This window comes from Chelmon rostratus, chromosome 19 (genome assembly GCF_017976325.1).
Source record: "Chelmon rostratus isolate fCheRos1 chromosome 19, fCheRos1.pri, whole genome shotgun sequence".
NCBI classification, from domain to species: domain Eukaryota; kingdom Metazoa; phylum Chordata; class Actinopteri; order Chaetodontiformes; family Chaetodontidae; genus Chelmon; species Chelmon rostratus.
In genome coordinates, this window is record NC_055676.1 from 22,612,441 (window position 1) to 22,633,209 (window position 20,769).

The 20,769-nt window shown below is 43.6% G+C and overlaps 1 protein-coding gene across 1 annotated transcript; it reads right to left on the reverse strand.

Moving 5' to 3' along the window:
* Positions 1-225: 225 nt before the first annotated feature.
* On the reverse strand, positions 226-20,090 carry LOC121622652 (aryl hydrocarbon receptor-like). Its single transcript, XM_041959513.1, has 11 exons — positions 19,779-20,090; positions 17,104-17,282; positions 9,317-9,423; positions 9,135-9,224; positions 8,290-8,410; positions 7,435-7,568; positions 6,747-6,949; positions 6,492-6,601; positions 6,177-6,318; positions 3,792-5,295; positions 226-2,323 (listed from the first exon to the last, which is right to left on the reverse strand). The coding sequence occupies exons 1-11, from the start codon at positions 19,835-19,837 to the stop codon at positions 2,228-2,230; spliced, it is 2,745 nt and encodes a 914-aa protein (XP_041815447.1). The 5' UTR covers positions 19,838-20,090; the 3' UTR covers positions 226-2,227.
* Between the last annotated feature and the right edge of the window lie 679 nt (positions 20,091-20,769).

A 20,769-nucleotide genomic window follows, 5' to 3' on the forward strand; every position in this document is an offset into this window, starting at 1 on the left:
GGCCACAGATGCCCCACAGATAACAATACAAGCTGGAGCTGGAGCTGCAGACGGAGCCCAGAGTCACAAAGGGCTCAACCTGAAACCCGCTCACACCTGAGCCCCGGAGTTATCGCGTCGGCAGGTGACCCAGTTTGAGCACAAACTGTCACACGCTGTCCTCGCACAAACTCCCCCGGACACGACACAACACGCAAGGCGGCGAGAATCACACAAGAGGCGAGCTGAAGGGTTACAGTTCTTTAATGGCAAAATAAATTAGACTTGTTCTCAATGGTTATATCTTTTATACATGTGAGCAGCTATGGAGCGTAATATCAGCTTTAATGATAATCTCCTACAGGCAACAATGCATAAATGTGCACATTTATGGACATAAGTTAACTGACAAGACGAACAAACTTCTACTTTGATACAGCTGAGATGGATACTCGCTCTACAGAAAATGCTGACATAGCACTGAATCAACTCGAGCTGCACTGTCCCACATCATGTGTGAATGTGAAAGCAACAGGCGAAAACATGAGAAACAAAGAACTTACTACTGGCTGCAACATTGTGCACACATTAGTCTTCAGTTTGATTATTGAACGAGATTCATCCACCAGTTCTTTGCTCAGTTTACATGTAAGTTAACATCTGTAAGTAGTGCTGGTCCATAAACCATTAACAAATGTTTTACTACAAACTATAACTCACTTTAATGTAGCTGTAAGCAGAAATAAGGAGATTTTAAGTGTTTATTAATGCAACTTCTTCTGTGAAACATCTGTAAGTGGATGTTTGAGTGTAGCAGATGAACGACAACATAATATGCTGCAGTTTTAAATAGTTAAAAAGTTATAATTGTCATTAATAAACACTTCATAATGTCCTTCTCTCTACCGTTTACTCAGTGTCTATATACTACTGATAAGTGCTACATGTGTTACTGTGTTTTTATCTTATGTATTATGCGGTGTTGTTGGGATTTAAGTGTCTTGCTCAAGAGCACATGAACAGAGGGCAACGAGGAAGGGAAGAAAGTTAAATATACTTCGCAGTATTTTAATACTGCATCACGTTCCATGTCTAACATGCTTATTTAATACAAAACTATATTGTCGTCCTTTTAAGATTGCCAGATAATTGGCAAGTCTAAATGCAACTGTGACTGTAAAAGTCACATTTCCTGCCAACAAAGCTGCGTTAGTGTTGGGAAAAGATCCGTTTTCTACATTTCACGCTTTAGTTTCACAGCTGATTAAAATCATCGTCGTTTTTTTGGAGACACAAACAAAACCAACTGATTAAAGGAGAAGTTCACAGTTTTTCAAGCCGCCCGGTGGCCACATTGAAGCAGGCTTTTCTAGCTGTCATCGTTCCTCCTGCTCATGCTGGCCTTTAAGAAATCCCTTTATAGTGTGCTTTCAACAGAAGTGAAGGGGGACCAAATCCACAGAGGAACAACTCAGGGCTGGAAACACAGCCGCCTCTCCTGCATGTAAACAGTGAATGGACTGGTTTTATACAGCGCTGACAACCACTCTCTCTGATTATATTTCAGCACAGAACGAGGACTGTGGATTCTGTCCCCCATCACTCACGCTGGAAACGTGTCCAGTGTGAACAGGACAGAAAACAGAAGGACAAACTGCATCTAGACTTTAAAGCTACTAAAACACAAACTCCCTTTGGCTGAGCTCACTGAAAATAAGATGATTACGTTGATGAACAGACACTTCTATACTTTAAAAATAAAGTATGACAACTGAATGATACGATAAGCTCCAGGCCCGGATTTAAAATCCCCCTCGTCTATGATGGGTCCTCTAAATGCCACTCAAAAGAACCACAGTGATATAAACTGCATATAAGCAAGATTCACAAGATTCAAAAGTCCACTTGAATTGAATCCTGTTGGGTCTAGCTTCGGCCGACGGGACACTTCACAACAGTGTTGGTTAGTTGCAGCATGAGTATGTGTAACAGGCTAATTACTGGGTAAAGTTGGCTAATGAATATTTGAAGAGACGGGAGATACTCAAACCTACATAAAGTTTTTTTTAGTTTGAAATGAGAAGGTTTATATTTCTGGGTGAGCCACAGCGGACACAACATGTATAAAACACTGCGAGTATCCTGGAGGGGAAACTCTTCTTCTCTTCGTTTGTCAATAGGAATAATCTCAGGCGCTGTCGTCACACTCACACATTATCTGTCCAATCAGAGTCTTTGAATGGAGTCTCTATGGGCCGGTGTTTTGGGAAAGGTTGATGCTCCCAGTAGGAAGGGCAGGGAAGGCAAACGGGTCCACAACACCGTTCAGGGGAACTTTGGGGATCTGTGGGGGAAAAGCGTAGAAATACTGTGATTATCCTGAAAATTAAAACCCACATCTGGATCAGATTGTAGGAGATTAGGTCCCTTTTATCGGTCTAGTCGTCTCTCCTGATAACGAGAGGAGGAGAAATCAGGTCTGGATACTTCGTTAGTACAGAATATTTGGCAAAGGTTTGCAGGTTTAATTGTGATCCCTCGTCAGAGGTGGAGGAAGTACACAAACCGCAGTATAAAAACTACAACTCTCAGGTTTACAGAAGGTTATTGTATGTGTCACCCTCAGTTTTACGGGAGGTTTTGTGCCTCACTATTTCTTGGGTGGGTGCAGACACTTCCTGGAGTTTTCGCTGTTTGCTTGGCAACTTCTGGAATATCGGCCAAGAAATAGTCCAACACCCAACCTCCTATGTAACCAAAATTTCGGGTTTTGCACAGATGAAACAAACATGTTAGTAAGCCAGGCTACCTGTTTCTCCCTGTTTTCACTCTTAATGCTAAGCTAAGCTAACTGGAAACCTGGCTACAGCTTCATATTTAACCAGAGAGATATGAGAGTGGTATCAACCAAAATGCTCTTTGGCAGTTGTAGTTGATCTCCTTCCGTCAAGGTTTGTACACACAGACTTACAGCCATGACACTTCCAGTGATGCAGTGATGATTAAACCTGGAGTCTTAGATAATATTAGCCTGATTGATCATTTTGCATAGAATCGTTTCCGTTCAGCTGCATAGATAGACAGATAGATAAGACTTTATTAATCTCACAATGGAGAAATTCACTAAAAACAGTTGTATGAAACTCTCATAAATGTCAAATTTCCATGACTGTTTCTTTAGGTTTGACTGGAGCTTCTTCTTCCTCTGCTGTGATGTTTGATGGCACCTGATGGAGGATTAGCTCCACTCGCTGTCCTAATATTCCCGTAATGTTCATGGGTGGAAACACACATTGCTTTCCATTTTCTTTAGCTGATTTTCTGTAAATTCAAATTTGTGCTACACGTGGATTGAAACCTGGCTAATGTTAGTATACATAAACCTCACAGAGGTTAAAGGTCAAACAGAAATGTGTTTGTTATTTATATAGTCCAGTGTTCAATGCCAATAAATGGCTCTTCTCCTTCATAAGGTGTATGTGTGTTAATCTATTATTAGGTTTTCACTATAATATTGGCTTAAAATGAACAGAAAAAGACAATTAAATTGCTGATTGACATTATTTTTACGCCATTTAAATGGCAACTTAAATTTAATGTATTGACAGCACTGGAAGAGGCTCATCAAAGCAGAGCAAGAACTGCCAACTGCATGTGACGTGTTCTCCAAGACAAACTATGACCACCTGGACAAAGAGTTGGGAAGTATTCAGGCCAGTAATCCTGAAATCTGACACAGTTGTAATCATTTTTCTTCCCAAATGACCCTGAAATTGCTTAAAATTTGTATCTAACGGCAAGCTTGTATTTACCTGAGTGTGACCGTTCCAACAGAAGAATGACGACTGTAACGGTCCATTCTCCGGAGGATAATCTGATCGAGCTGTTCCCAGGCCAGTGCCGTCTCCATTCAGGGGAACCAAACTGATGTTGCGCACATCCGTGCTGGAGGACTGCGTCGTCCCCTGGTTGATGGCTGGATAGGAGAGGGTGAAGGAAGCGTTTGGGGTCGTCCCTGCGTGCGTGGCCCCTCTGGAGCGTGGGGGTCCCAGGAGGGGCCCGTTCTGTCCAGCAGGAACAGTGGCAGCGTTTGTTATGTGAACTTCCCTTTTTTCATACATGCAGCTGCCAGATAATCGCTGTGTTTCTGGGTGGAATGACTGAGCGGTAGAGTTCATGCTGCCTGGTGTGTGTGAGGAATGTGTGAGTGTGTGATGGTGAAAACTTTGCAGCTGCTGCTGTTGCCACGCCGACGGGCTGCAAAGCTGTGGCCTCACGTAAGTCTGCTGTGAACTAGACTGGTTTATCGTATATTGCGCACTTTGGTCTGTCACTTCCAAGCCAAACTGACGGCTGCTGTGGATACTGGTGGCGTTTTGTTCAGATGGAAACCAGGTGTGTTGTGTCACGTCAGGCTGTGAATTAACAGCATGGCAGGATTGTGTTGAAATCCTCTGGTTGCCACGGTGATGACCGCTGCTGCTTGTAGGCCACAGTCTGGGGGTGTGTCCCTGACGAGTGTTACGACACTGTGTGGGTGTTTGTATGTGTGCAGACACAACCTGAGAAGCGTCTTTTAGTCCAACTGAACAACCAACATCACCGAGAACATCCCCCGACAGAGTCTGCTCACTAAATCCAGACGCCGTGTCTGTCATTGGTGGCTCAGAACTGTTCCCGGTCTGATGTGAACCCTGCACAAACCCACCAGTCTCTCTCCTCAGAGCCTCCTCCACGTACGAGAACACGTCATTGGCCAGGATGCGGTCTAGTTCCATTGATGCGTCTTCCCTCTCGTTATTCATCCTAACGAGGGTGTTCTCCCAGTCCCTCAGCTCTGTCTCCTCAACTTCAAGACCCTCTATCCCTTCATCCCCGATATCTCCCAAAATCTGCTCCAAAGAGTCAATCATGGCTTCCGACGTGAGGTCCCCTGTGACAGACCTCTTCTGTGAAGTCTGGATCTGGCCTGGCACACTGAGCAGAGCATGGCTGTCCAGGAAGGCTTGTTCCAAGGTTGACTGGGCTTGTTCCACATCAAGGTCCTCAATTTGGGCGAAGATTGGGAGCTGGGGACTGGGTTTCTGTGGCTGGGTGTAAAGGGAGTGGTCCTGCCGGTGAAGGGATCCCAGGAGGGAGGCAGGGTCCAAAGCTTTCTCCGTTGTGGGCTCCATGGTGCCCGGTGCACCGGAGCCGGGAGGACCAGGCATGGAGAAGGCATCCATCCAAGTTTCGTACAGGACACCTTCACCGGTGGCAAGGTTGAAGGGGAGCTGCCGTCTTCTCTGGTGCAAGTGTTCCTCTCCTTCTTCATTTCTACAGAAACATAATGAGCAGCAATCAAAGGTTATCATGAACAGCACCGTCAGTCTTTAGTTTGAAACGACACACTGAGCTCAGAGATACTTCAACAATGAAACTGCCCGGCTTTCCATAGTAATGTGAACCATATGCTAATCCAAATTAAAATGGTTCAACATCACAGAAATCTAATAAATGATCATTGACGTTACCAGAATCACATGCCAGGAAGGTGGGAGTACTTTTTCAGCCCTGAACAATGCCTGCAGTCTTCCTCTCCGACTGTGTACAGCACCAACAATCATCCACCAATAAGGTAGGAGACAAACAAAACCTGGGGCAAAATGGTCTGAAAATCACCTGATCGGTAAACCTTTTGCTGCACGGCAACAATTGAAGGCAATTCAGAAAACCCCACAAACATTTGCTGATGGAACAAAAACCTCTTTCAGTGCACAGACGGGCACCTGACTACTGTTTTTAGATATACTGGAAAAATGGAGCTATTCTTTGAGGGGGTGAGGTCAAGATATTTTGGTAAGAAAAGTCATCCATCCACCCATTCATCCATCCATCCACCAGTACATCAATCCATCTATTCATCCATCCATCCTTCCCCCATCTTTTCACCCATCCATCTATTCATCCACCCATTAATCTATCCATCCACCCACTCCCCCATCTATTTATCCATCCATCCATCCCTCCTACCATTCACCCGAAAACCTCCAAAGGAATTCAACCAGGACGGCTCCTGATCAGAAGCCCAACCACCTTAACTGGCACCTTTCTGTGCAAAGGAGGAACGACGTGGAGCCGTGGGGTGAGATAAATCTTGTGGAAATAATGACCTTGGCTTCAATACATGAACAATAAGGTAAGAAGCTGATGCTTACGTGAGGGCTTTCTGACGTGCGATGATAAAGTCTGGTCTCCCGTCCTTGAAGACTATCCTTGCAGAGGCCTGAACCCACAACCAGTGTCCTGTTTTGGTCAGCAGCCGGAAGAAGGTGAAGCCACTGTCTCCAGTCTTTATCACTGAGGACGGAGCAGATGGACACGAGACAATGAGGTTAAAAACAAGCAGATAATAAACAGGAAAATGACAGGAGCTTTATGGTAAAGTGGAAGTCGGGTTAAGAACAGCACAGAGAAGAAGAAAGTGTATGATGCCAGTGCACTTAGTGCATGTGTGTTGAAGGATAACTCACTCTTGAGGTGGTTGTCAGCGCAGTACATCATGTCAGCAGCGTGGATGAACTGATAGCCAGAGCCTGTTGTGACCAGCTCTACCTCTGAATATCCCAAAACCAGCTTCCCTCTGAAAAGAAACAGATACACAAACACAACGACGGACTGTTGAGAAGCTGATCTAGTTCCGCTTCTGTTAGCTTGCCTCATGGACAGCTAACACATCACACATCTGCCGTGAAAAGGATCTTCAGAGATTCACTAGAAACACCAACCTGGTGTCTATGCCCATAGGAGCAAAGTCCATCCTGTGTTTAGTCTGGAAGATGAGGGTCTTAGTCCGGATCTCCATTACTGAAGGAGGCTGCAGAGGTGTGGCGATGGCAAACAGAGCCAGTTGAGGAGGAGCCACAGCCCCATCAGGCCCTGCGTTTCCCTGCAGATGCAGGTACTTCAAGCGTCCGTTGAAGTTTAGAGCCTGAAGTGGAGGAGATGTATCCACATTTATGCACGTAGTTACGCAAACAAGCAGATCAAGTGATGCAAGCAGCTTGGCTCTATGGATGGGTCCACTACTCGGTCCAGAAATATCTCATTAGCTATTGGATGGATTGCCATGAAAGTTTGTACAGAAAACTCTTGATCCCCCAGGGGATGAATCACACTGACTGACACTAGTGCCACCGTGAGGTTGACATTTCTGGTTTTGAGTGAAAGGACGACCGTGTCCTCCCTCAAAATTAATTGTTATAACTTTCGTGATCCTCTGACGCCATCATCAGGTCAAAATTATACTTGTTAAACATCAGCATGTTAGCATTACCATTCGCCAGGTTTCCATCCTGATGTAGCTCAAATTTCAACCAAATTTTCAGAAAACAGGTGGATAGAAACCCTGACCATGTTAGCAACGCAGAGCTGCTAGCATGTCTGTAGACTTAGCTTAACAAACGTTCTCTGTACCAGGAACCCGGAGGTGTTGTCCAGGAGGCAGCGAAGGCGACAGCAGAAGCTTCTTTCCAGGAAAGAGGAGTTCTCTGGAGGGATGTACTGAGGCAACACGCTCACAGAACTGCTCGAAGCTTTGCACTGCCCATCTGCAGAGAGACAGCATTCATGTCAAACTGGTGTGGTGCTACGCTGTATCCCACCATTTCTGCTCTCTACATTCATCAGCATCTGGAACTCTGACAATTACATCTCAATGTAGGCAAAGCAGATTTTACCAAAACGTTTGGATCCTGCATTGTTTGCATTCATTTCCAGTGTTTGTTGGAGCGTTACCAAGACTAGCTACACACCGGTGCTGCTCAAAAAATCAGATCTTTTCATGGGAGTCCGGGGCTGATTTGCTGCCACCTCAGATTACTCACATGCAGGTTTTTGCTCTGGAGGACAGAGATCTGATCTCAATGAGGATCACCAGAAAGCATTAAATATGAAAAGGTCTAAACACAAAGGCAAGATCGTTTATTACCCAGATAGCAAACCCGGATATAGATCTGGAACTGAACTGCTCTGAAGATGCCGTCATAGGTCTTCATGCCAAATGTTCTGCCCTCTTGTTTGGTGATGTCTTATCATTGACTCGTTACAGTGTGTAAGACCTGTGACTAAAGTGCTGTTTACTGTAGAAAACTACTTAACCAGCTGAGCTGAATGCAAGAACAAAGACCCAGAAAATGATACTTCAGTCATGTCGCTCCCCCAGAACAGCTGCTGAAGAACCCAGAGCTTTAAATATCTGAATCTGGTTGGATTCAGATGATACCTGAAAGGAATACGTATTATATTTGCGACAGGCAGGTTGATTCGTACTTTCTGCTCTCACGTCTGAGTCGTCATCGCTGGGGTCGAGGGCGAAGTGGAGCTGACATTTGAACATCTCTCTGTCGTCCATGTGAATGAGCTCATAAACACTCTGGTGGACCACATCGGACTGAAGACACAAAGGAAACCATTTCATAACACTTTATACTTCCACAACGCTACATTTCAGAGGGAAATATTGTACTTTTTACTCTATTACTTTGCAAATATGTACCCCCATACATCCGATGCTCTCACGTGAGTAACTGTAGTTAACACCACAACAACATTCAGCTACCAGCTGAGGAACACCTAGTTTAAATTAATACACCCTGATGCATCTTAAACTGTATTACATTATACAGAGAGGTGTTTTATTATTTAGTCTAACCTCATTGCTGTAAATAGGGTGGACAAAATAATAGAAAAACCTCTGAGTATGAGTACACAGAGTACAGTACACAGTAAATACACATATCAACACTAGCAGAGAGATACATAGAAAAATTTGCTCAAAAAAAACCCCCTCCAAATTATCTCAATATAGAATATACGAGAAAAACCTTAGCATATATCAGAACAAACTACTGTAGAATACACTAAATATAGTAAATTATCAGATATAAACACATGAAAGTAGGATTTATTGCAGGACTGTTGTGTTAAATATATTTAAAGTGCTGCTTTTGCTTAAATGCATCAGTTGAAGAAACAGTGACAGGGCCCACTGTGCAGAGTACTTTTATATATTTATACACTGTAATGTGGCTGCTCTTACTTCAGTAAAGCTTCTGATGCTTCCTCCAGCACTGCTACAAGGAAAGCTGAATTTACAGTGTTTCTTATGTGTTTACCTGATGGAAGCCCAGGAAGTCCTGGATGGTCGGGGATGTGTAGAAGACCGTCCCATCAGTCGTCACAACCAACACGAATCCATTTAAAGCCTACAGAAATAATGCAAATATAAAATGACACATGGCCACGCTGACAAATACACACCTGTGCACACATGTAGTCCACTGGTTTGTTTCTGTACCTGCAGAAGTATTTCTCCCTCTGAGAAACTGACTCCATCCAGCGACACAGACTGTCCATTTCTGCCGTTCACGGAGGCCGGAGGTGACAGCCTCTTCTGAAACACAGCTGCAACACACAAAAGAACAAACGACTCAGTCAGGAACGTCCTGAAGCTGCCAATGGGTAAAAGTGATATTGTCACAAAAGTTAGGGAAGACAGAAATTTAAATATGACATACTGCACACTGGAATAACCTGTAATTCATATAATGACACCAAAATAAGATGATAAATACATGTTAGGATGTCCTGTACTGACTATATATGATCTCTGTTCAAACAATACAGAAATACATAAAACAATACAATTAAATTACAACAAAACAACAAACTACAATCAACAGTGCTGTTTTGAATAAACTGTAATTCTATCTGCTGTATGTTGTCACAGGTTCCACCTTGTTTATATGATAATTTTGTATATTCTTGACCGTCTCTGTAGACACTGTGTCTTTAACGTGTAGTCCACTCTACCCTGGACTATGATTCCCTTGATGTTTATCCAGCCAAGTTCAACTGATTGACACAAGTGTTCTGCATTAAGGCAAATCAACTGATGTTGTTTGAACCTTTTGTGCAGCTGCATTCACTGCTACCTGTCTCTGACCGAGAGCTCGCTAATTAAAAAGAGCGAAAGCATTTGCAGATTTGAGTGTGAGGACACTTCCTTCATATACATAAATACATGTGATTTTCCCAGGAGATTGCACCTGGTTGCAGGCAGAACTGCATCATGAAAACCGTGTTTATGGGAACCAATCTAAAGGCGATGGTGTCATTATCCTATAGCCAGTACATTGTGCAATCAACTCTTACATCATAATGACAAGTTAAAGTAGAAAACTCGTCACTACATGCTCCGAGAAGCAAGAAACATTCCAAAGTAAATAAAAGCACGACGCTGTTGTGTATCTGTGTGTTTCTACAACACTTGCTGCATCCCTGCTAATCTTTCTCTGGTTTATTCGTGGAGCAGATAGAAGTATCAGTGGCGTCCTGCAGGCCAAACGCAGGCAGCTCCACCTCCACCGGCAGGACATGAGCGTTTATGTGTAATCATCTGCAAAGCATTCATGTGTTTGTGTAAGATAAAGGCAGGCAGATTTCACCCAGAATTAGCTACAAATGAAGCTCACCAACAAAAGCAGGAAATACAGCACATGCAGGAGTTCTGTCCAGAACATGTTGCTCAACACAAGTCAGTTGTATTTTGCTCAGATGGGATAGAAAATAGAGTTTTCCCTTGTGTTAAAAATAATTTGCCAGACTTTAAGCGTTGGCTAAATTTGTGTAATCTAATCTGCGATCGCTGGCTTCAGTCAGCTAAGCAAAACTTTTCCTTTCCTCGCAGTAATGACTACATGGCACGCTAACAAAACGTCCCTGCCCTCCCCCTCCTCCTGCTCCCACCACCTTCCCACCACCTTCCCTCCCGCTTTTTCAAACAAACCCGCTGGATCTGACCCCCCCCCCACCACCACCACCACCGCCAGCAGAAACCCAGAAAACCCTGTCATCTCGGTCCCTTTCTACAAACTCAAAGGGCCGAAAGACTCTCAAGCTTGTTTTTACAGAGCAGACTGTGGCTGACTCAGGGGATACAAACACATCAACATGTGGCCAGGTGTGAAGCTCAGTGTGACAGACTGGACCAAAGTGATGAGAAAAAACTGACGGTTTAATGTGAATCTGTAACCTGGCCTCTCCCACCTCCCTTCACTTCCATCCTTTCCTGCCTCCCTTCCTCTTCTTCCCTTCTCCTCTCCCCCTCTTCCTCCTCAGCACAGCACTCCGGAGTTCTGAAGGAAGAGGGTTCACACGCAGAGTCAGTACGCCTCCCTAAAGACGCGGGCCTGGAGAGAGGAGAGGGGGCTGATGGAGAGCTGCAACCCTTCAGACTCAGCCAAGGCGACCCAAGCCTTGACCTCATGTACACTGACTTTTTTTAAACTGATGTTTGTTTTTAAAAAATCTGTCCACATGACCTACATTTTACAAAAACATCTTCATAAACACACGAAGGAAAAACGATACCAAACGCTACAAGCATGCCGGGCCAGCAGGTGGCGGCAAAGTCTACATCAACATCGCTAACTCAGTGCCATCGTCTGCTGCTGGTCTACTGCAGGTTTCCAGCAATGGCCCAAAGAAATTTTGTCCACTTGGGCTTCAAAGCTCTGGAACAAACTACCTACAGATACCTAAAAACTTCCCTCTTCACTTTAACCTTTTACTAACCAGCTATGACTTCCTGATACAGGACTGAAACTTTTTTGCTTTGCCTTGCACTGATGCACTGCTGAACTTTTTAAAATGTTGTATTTTACTTTATTTTATGCATCCTATGTAATCTATTTTGACCTATATTTTATTGTGTTGTGATTTGATGCTTTTTCCAGATATCCACATGAAGTGGCCGATGTCACTTAAAATCTTTGGCTCCGTTTTTGGTCTCCTATGGGAAATATCTGCTCTTTAGCAGGGAGTGTACACTGGGTTTCAGAGTTTCTTCACTGAAAGCAGCTTCCTGATGCTGCTTCTGGGAAAAAATGTTGATGAGAGCAGCAAGAGTGAACCAAAATGGTAAATTTGCAGCCAGAAAACCAAAAGAACGAAATAAAATGAGATCAAATGCTCCGTAAAGCTGAAGGGAATTTCAGAGTCAGGCAGTGGTGGAAAGTAAAGCTGTTGGATCAATGTTGTGGAGTAAAAAGTACAATATTTCCCCCTAAAATGTACTGGAGTAAAAGTATAAAGTATCTTAAAAATGAAATTACTCAAGTAAAGTACAAGTACATCAAAATTGTAGTTAAACTACTTGAGTACTTGAGTATTTCCATCACTTAACACACAAAATGTACTCTGTTGTTTCCACCCTTCACTATTAGTAATGCATGCTTAATGCATGTAAAGTTCATCCGAACGAAGCAGGACTCTGTTAACAGAAACAGATTTATCTGGCAGGAACATGCAGCTGGAGGCTGAAGTTAATGACAGCAGTGACCTCGAGTCAACCTCGTTCAGCCCTCGTTATCGACAAACACAGGAAGCAGGCGTGAACAAGCAGCTCTCCAGGCAACCACGGCCCAAACAAGAACAGTAGTTTGGTATTGTGTTTTATTACGATGGTGTCGAATAAATTCAGGTTCTGTCGCATTATTATCTTCACTCTTTAAGGATGTTTAGCCTTCAGCAGTTTAATCCTGAAGATGTTTTGCTAACTCGTGGCTGATCACTTAATGCTTATGTGGACTAAGGTTTCAGGTTGCCCTGAAATTATCAGTTGAGATTTATCGTCCCCAGAAGATTATTCTTAATAATTCTGCAAACTGAGTTTCATCTAGCGCCACCGTCAGGTCAACATTTTCAATTGTAAACAGGAGATATCCAAATTTCGCCAAGAAAAGTACTAAGCTGGTTCATGCTCCCCAGAGGAAACCTCTTCTGATTTTGAAGGCTGCGTGAACTTAATGATGAATGATTCATATAAACTTCACATTAACTGAACTGACTGTGTTTGTGGAAGCATCTACAGCCTAATTTCTTTGTGAGATCACTGCGTCGAGTTTTTAAAATTTGCTTGAATAAGAGCAGATATTTCCATTTGGGCGAGTGTTCAGAGGGTATGCAAACAAGATCTGCTTTCAGCTTACACACTCTAACTATAACAATAAGGCACATCATACAACAGCCTTTCCCTGGTTTGCTCCCTCTTCTTGATGCAACAACACATTCGAGATATCCGAACACATTTCAACAGTTAATAAAAAAAAGACATCAAAGTTGCGTGAGGACCGTGTGAAGGTTTTGTTGTTCTGAAGGCTTTGTTGTGTTCAGCATTAAACATCCTCCACAATCAGAGGAAACTGAGATAAGAGATAAGATGGAGAGTGGGAAGAAATTCAGGAGACCACCGAGAGAAAAACAAAACAATGAAAACTGCAACGCTTTCACGATCACGATGTTTTTAGCCGCTCTGGCATGTTTACGTCGGTCGCTCCACCACTTTGGTCCCACAACTACCGGACGGACTGTCGTGAAGTTCAGTAGAAATGTTCATGATCCCCAGAGGACAAAGTCTTCTGACTTAAATGGACCTGACTTTTCCTCTAGCACCACCATGAGGCTGATCTTTTTGGTTTTTAGTGAGATGTCTTCACAGCTATTAATGGATTACCACTGCGTTTGGTACAATCATTCATGTCCCCCAGAGGATGAAGCCTACAGACTTCAGTGATCCTCTGACTTTTCTTCAAGCGCCACCATGAGGTCAGAATTCTTGCCAAATAGCTGTAAGCCTCAGCTGTAATTATCCTCCCCCACAGCTAACTTGATGCTTCAGTTAAAGCTGTGAAAAGGTTCCTGTGTTACATGATTACATCATGTGATCATAACCAGGAAATAAATCAGTCTGATGCCACTGGGTAACACCTGAACAAATACACAACGCCTCCGTTTTGCAAGACCAAATCTGGGTCAAGAAGATTTCCTATCACCTGTTTATTTCAAGCCCCAAAGGAAGAAAAAGATGTTTGTTACAGCAGGTGGAAAACGATGGAAACTGGAGCGAATAAGAGGCTTAAATGACCAAAAAATGTTTGAAGAGTCAGCTGAGTTAGTTTACTACATTATTTGAGTAGATTTACTCAAGCAATGTACTAAAGTAAGTAGTAACTGAAGTACAATATTTGCCAACATTGCTGTAAAAAGCTACACAAAATACACAAGTACCCTAACTTTGTACTTAATTACAGTAGTTGAGTAAATGTACTTAGTTACTTTAGACAACAGTCACAGTAATCACAGACTTTCATGCTGACTAGAGAGACCGAGTGGTGGAATGTAACTAAATACATTTACTCAAATACTGCACAAATTTGATATATTTTTACTTGAGGATTTCTATTCTAAGCTACTTTCTAAGTAATTTCAGAGGGAAACATTGTACTTTTTACTTCACTACATTTGTCCGAGTTATAGTAATGGGTTATTTTTCAGATTAAGATTTTACAGTTAAAAAACGTGATGAATTTATAAAATATGGCCCAACGTTCAGGATTAAACCAGCTGTTTCCAGATTATTTCAGTTGTGACCTGTTATATATGTTTATATCTATTTCAGATGTTCAAGGAGACATTTCCCTTCGAAACCTCTCACATGGTTTTATTTTAGAACAATTTGAGGCCCAAAGTAATAAAATCATCCAAAACTTTGTTTCTTCTTTTTTCTCCCATTAATCATCTCACGACCCCTCACATTTATCTGGTGACCCTCCAGAGGTGTCCGGACCCTACATTGGGAACCGCTGTAAACATTTTTTTTTGCTTGTTTCATGGGTGACGTTAAATGCGGCGCAGCGCTGCTCGACGACAGCTTGTGTGTGATGTCGGGCTGGACGAACATCAAAGCTGAGACGAGATAACGTGTTCGTAATACGACGTATGACGGCACAGGGCAGAATGTGCTGATGAAGATACGGCCTTCATCTGATTGGCGTAAAAACGGAGTGACTTCCACCAGCTTCAGCTCAGATGCTGCATCTCTCAGCTCACTCTCTGTTTTCTGTTTCTTTCTTTTTTTTGCAAGCGTTGCGACGAGCTTGAATATGTGAGGAAACACACGTCTGTGGCCAGACAGAGCCGAGTTACGTAGCGAATAAACTCTCAGGTGACGTGAAGCTGAGGTCGGACTGAGTCGCTCAAACGTCCCCGTTCACAAACGCTCGTCTGCACAGCCTCGCCAAGAGCCCTCATGTCGTGCCACCGTGCCTCACCCCCCCCCCCCCCCCCCCCCCCCCCCCCCCCCCCCCGCCCCGCCCCGCCCCGCCCCGCTCCATCAACAGGCAGTGATCGGCCGGCTGATAGCAGCGCCAGAGAGGCACAAAGCGAGGGGAGAGGCCTGCAGGACTCTGCTGTTCTTTGGTGTTAAATCTGCGGCCACAGTGGCACCTGTTATTCTCAGTTTAGTCAGAATGAAGCCGTGTTTAGGTCGATATTAAACAGCTGGTGGAAGCATTTGACTGAATGACTAACATACCACTCAAACTGTTTTCACACCTAAATGTCAGTTTACCAGTCATGCAGTGGAGCACTCAGCCACTGAAAAAGCTTGTATAGCGTCCTCTGTGGCTCTGGAGCAGATTTGTGCAGCCAGAGAAAATGACCCCTGGTGATGTCACAGTGATGTCATCAAGGTCAGTTCAGGCTTGGAGGCGGATTTACAGGAGAAAGCCTGCGTTACAAACTGTGGGTGTGGAGGATGTAGGGGATTAACAGGGAGTGAGGGCCTAATGAAAGATGCAATTGAGTTGCATTATGGGAAATGTAGGATCCACTGCTTTTGGCGCTTGGGATTAAAAACCAAGACAGCTCGGCCTCGGCCGCTTTGACTTTAACATTCTTTTCAATCTGGCTCTTTTCAGTCTTGTGTTGAGTGCCAGACCTAACATCTTTAACACTGACAGAAATCCCTTCAGAGTGTTAAATGTTTGAGGCCTGACATTTACTGGGAAACTTACAACGTGGGCAGTATATGCAAATCAATGCTGTGACTTCCCACCGTGCTGCCTGCACCCAGAGCTCTCCACTCCAGAGGACTTGTTTCTTTTGGCAGCTATAAGGCTGCTGTTCCAACAACAGATCGTGCTTCTGTATGTTTTGCATGCTCGCCTCCACTAACAGTACTGGACCGAGGGACCGTGAGAGGGGCGACTCAGGAAACTCCAACTGTCAAACTGGGCAGTGCTGAACAAATATGATAGAAAATACAGTTTTCTTTGGACATGTTTAGTTATTTGCATCTTTCTACTGCATCTTGCCAGCCATGAGGTACCCCTCTGAAATCTGTCTGACTTCCCTACGCTGTCTGCAGCTCTTAGCTCCAAGCCCATCGGTTGCTAATGACTATGTGAATCTTGCAAAAAACACAAAAACCTAAAACAGCCGCTCAACTGCAGGTTTTATCAAACAAACAGCAGAAAATAGTGCATTTGTTGGGGACTATTTTCAGCGGCGGATTAATCCACATTTGGTGCTCTGGTGAGTGTTTGTGGCGGCAGGACAGTGTGTGAGGGATTGAGTCAGAATAAACTATATATATAAAGGAACATGTCTGCCAGTGCAGCAGTGCGGCTCATTGATGTGGTTTTAATACTCTTGGACAACATGGAGCTCTACGGCACAGAGGAAGAAGATGTCAGGCTGCGACACACAGATAAAACTTGTTGGTTTTGGTCTTCTCATGGGATTTGTTGATAAAAATATAGAATATCATCATGCATTAATCAAAAATATCTTCACCTTTGTTTTTTTTTTTGCATGCAAAAACACTGGAATCGCCCTTAAAGGCAACAGAAAAGCAACATGCAATTAAACTGATTATGTGCAACAACTGCGCCCTTCGACTGGGTGTGTCGATCAGCATCAGAAGAAAGACGTGCTGTTCCAGTCTGCCCGTCTCATGTTCCTCTGCCCAGACTCCATCTGTCCCGCAGCTCCCTCTCCTGTTTCCCTCCCGGCTGATCTCCCATTCATTATTCCCAGTGTCAAGTTCCCTCTCTGACACCCCAAACACTCAGAGCTCAGCCACAAAAATGTCTGCAGCAACATGTTTTCACACCTGACACACTGTCCCACACGTGCTGCCTCTTCTTTTTAGTACTTCACACAAATATGCATGATCAGTGTGACCTTTTCTGTGCAACCTTTACTCTTTTCCTACAAAACTTCAAGGCAGAGGTCACCCACCATGGAAGTAACTCTTAACCTTGAGGTATCCCACACTGAGCCGGAGCACAGACAGCTTGTCCAGGCGACCTCTGACCTCCTCTGAGAAAGGCAGCAGGCTGGTCAGACGCTCCAGCTCCACATTCAGACGGTCCCGGTGGCGTTTGGACGGATTGGTCTTCACGGGGGGAGGCTTTGCACTTCAAAACAACACACAAGACAAGAGGATGTGTTCAGTGATGCTGCCTGCTGGAACACATTTGCTCTGCTTGACAGTCTACAGTGGAACAGTGGAATTTCCATTTAGAGTTAAAGTGGGAGTTTTTTGGTAGGAGGTAGATTTTTCATATCCTGTAACAAGCTCACGCAGGAGACTTGTGTGTCACAATGACACACTGACTCCTCCTGTTCATGACAACAACACATCCGGAGAAAATTCCAGTGTAGAATTTCTAAGAGACAATGTCGGCTGCAGTCCGAACAAACTCTCAGCCACATCAAACAAACCTTCAACTTCAAGGTTTTAAGAGCAGGCAGAGGCTGAAAGCGCAGCTCGCACTTTGAGCATTTTAAGACTGAAAAACACACAAAGAGAAACGCTGTTTCTTACATCACTTATCAAATTTGCTCTGCTAGCCTTAGCAAAATCTAAATGCAAATCGGGTTTTATGACCACAATCATACACAGCATCTCTGCATTTAACCCACGCCAGCTGGAAGCCAGCGCCTTGGCGAGGGCAGAATTAACCTAATATGCATGTTTTTGATGACGGGGGAAGCCAGAGAAAGGAATCAAACCTTCTTCTAGCTACGAGGCATCAGTGCTAACCCCCGAGCCACCTAATACATCTGATCAATGTGAGATATACTGAGAATTAACTACTGAAATCATGTCCACAAAGTTAAGTGGAAATCATTAGTGAAAACTCATCAGTACAAGCAGCTATAGAACGTTCGTTTTAGATCTGCAAGGATGAACTATATGGTCGACCAACAGAAAAAGAACAATGAGTTAACATTTTGATTATCTGTTAATTGTGTGTGTTGTTTTTTTTAGGTTAAAACATCGACATGTGATGGTTCGAGGTTCCAAAAATAAGAAACTGCTGCTTTTCTTGGTTACATTACAATGAATTTAATGTAATTTGACTGTTGGTTGGAAAAAAAGACATCTGATGAAGTAACTTTGGGCTGTGAGGAACATTTGCCACAGTTTCTGACATTTTATAGCCAAATCATTAAATTTATTAATGGATCAAGAAAATAATTTTTGTTTGTTGCAACCCGAGTCTGTTTAATTGAGACCTGCAGGGGACGAGTGTCAATAACAAAAGCTCCTCTGTGAGGCTGTGCTACTGTTAAATGTTAGCATGCTAACATTTGACAATAGCACTAAACACAAAGTACAGCTGAGGCTGATGGGATTGTTTTTGGTTTGATCATAAAACAAATTTTTGGACCAATTAAAGTTTTGACCCGACGATGGCAGTGATCAGTCAGATCACTGGTTCGAGTTAAATCGGACAGGAACATGAAGCATGGGTCTGTTTGTCTTCCACTTGGCCTTCGCCATCATTACAAATTACCACAACATAATTCCTCTCCAGCATGTCGGGACACGCAGCAAGCCGTCTCCCCCCTAAATAAACACTGATGTAAGAAAAGAGATGGAGGGAAGAGGAGAGAGAACAAAGCAGGCAGGAATGAGGAGATGGAACAAGGTGAGAGGTGCAAAAATCAGGAGGAAATTAACTCAAAAGAAGGCGATGAAGCAAATAGTTGAGAAATGAATTGAGTAGAGAACAGTCGTCTGTAGTTCGGGATAAAAGAGAAGAAAATTGCCTGAAGGAGTGAATAAACAAAGGCAGTGTAAGCATAATGAGTCACAGGATGACTGGACATCACATGAAGGAAAGTTAGCTCATTAAAAAGCACATTAACAGAGATTCCTCAGCTCGTTGTGCAGGATGATCCAGGTCCTTTACAGTCATGGCTAAGTACTGCGCTCCAGTCCCAGTTTCAGGTACTTGTACTTAACTACCATTTTTAAGCTATGTAACTTTTATTCCACTATAATTTCAGGGGGGAATTCTGTACTTTTTGCTCCACTACATTTATCTGCAAACTTCAGTTACTTTGCACATTAAAAATAGAAAATAGAGTCAACAAATAAATGATGTTCTATTATAGGTTAAGATAAAACTTTATTGATCGACTACAGGGACACATTAAGTTAATGAACTCATCAATAATAACAATCAACTAATATATATTATTATGAAATGGGAAACTGATGCATAAGTACTAATGTACGACAGTTGTAAGTATTTCTACACTGACTGTGGTCTTGCTTCTCCTTCCACCACAGCCACTATCACCTGACCGACTCACCTTTCTCTACTCTTGACGTCATGATTTTTTGCTGCAGGTGAGCAACCAGCCCCCCACCCCCCGTCCGGAAATCTCAAATCTTACAAATCTGACTTGTTTTGGTGGAAACACGAGGTGGGTGTGAAGCGATTGGTGGTATTACTACAACTGTGGATAATTACGCAGTCTCATTGTGGCGGTGATGACAGTGACCAGCAGTAGCCCCGCCCACTGAGCCGAGGCCAGTTAGGTTACTGTAGCGCATTGTTTCATACCCTGCGGTGACATATAAACGAGAAAACACATTTTAAAACATTCAAACTTACCTTTTCTGAACGGGCTTCTTCCTCCTCTTCACCGCGTACACTCCACCACCCCCCGGCATGGTGGCGCTGAGGTTACAACCAACCGTCTGTGTCCTTTCACTTCAAAGAAAAACCCTTCAAATGTTCACACTGACATAAAAAAGTTAGATCTTTGAATATCCAGACACACCCTGAATGTCTCTTCTCCTGTAAAACCTCCAGGTGATTTAGTCGAACACGGCTCGGCCCGACCCAGGAGAGAAATAATCCACATACGTGAAGTTTTGCGGGATTTCGCAGCGACGCTGTCGGTCAGAGACTAATTTGAAAGTCGTGAACTTTTCAAGTGAAGTACAGCAGCTCACACCTCGAGCAGCCCCCCGCCTGCGTGTGTGTGTGCGCTGCTGCTTCAGCCAATCCGATGCACCGTAACATCACTACAGCTCTGTCTCGCTGTTTGTTATTGGTGTACACCTTCGTCTTTGTTTATCTTCGCCCTCGACTGTAAAATACACGTATTACATTACATGTAAATATGTTCTGGCTGCTTTAATGGTCGCTTGTGTAGATGGACGAAGGTTGTTTCCTTTCTGTAAAGCTGTAAAGTTTGATATAAAGTGGCAGCAGCTCAGATTTCAGCTGTTTTCTGTTCTGTTTTTCTTTTTATGGACTCTGCCATGTTTTCCTGCCTTCTGAAAAGATGTGCTTGAACCTGTAGCTCCACCCAGTGGTAGCTCCAGGTATCGCAGGTTTCTTGCAGGGACTCTGTGTAAATACCCCATTACACGTAAAAACCTGGCATTAAAAATGTCACTGAATGAAGGTACGTTTGAATAGCAAAATGAACTTAAAGAATCAAAATTAAAAATACTCAATGCAGAAAAATGGCCCCTGTGAGCAGTGGTGGAATGTAACGAAGTACATTTACTCCAGTACTGTACTTAAATACAATTTTGAGGTACTTGTACTTTACTTGGGTATCTCCATTTTCTGCTGCTTTATGCTAGCTGCA

Bases quoted from the DNA above. Each gene is read 5' to 3' on its own strand.
- LOC121622652 (XM_041959513.1), bottom strand. From the start codon at position 19,837: ATGCCGGGGGGTGGTGGAGTGTACGCGGTGAAGAGGAGGAAGAAGCCC. The intron at 9,225-9,316 runs GTACAGAAACAA...TTATTTCTGTAG, and splicing joins AGGGAGAAATACTTCTGCAG to GCTTTAAATGGATTCGTGTT. The intron at 2,324-3,791 runs GTAAATACAAGC...TTTCCCCCACAG, and splicing joins GTTGGAACGGTCACACTCAG to ATCCCCAAAGTTCCCCTGAA.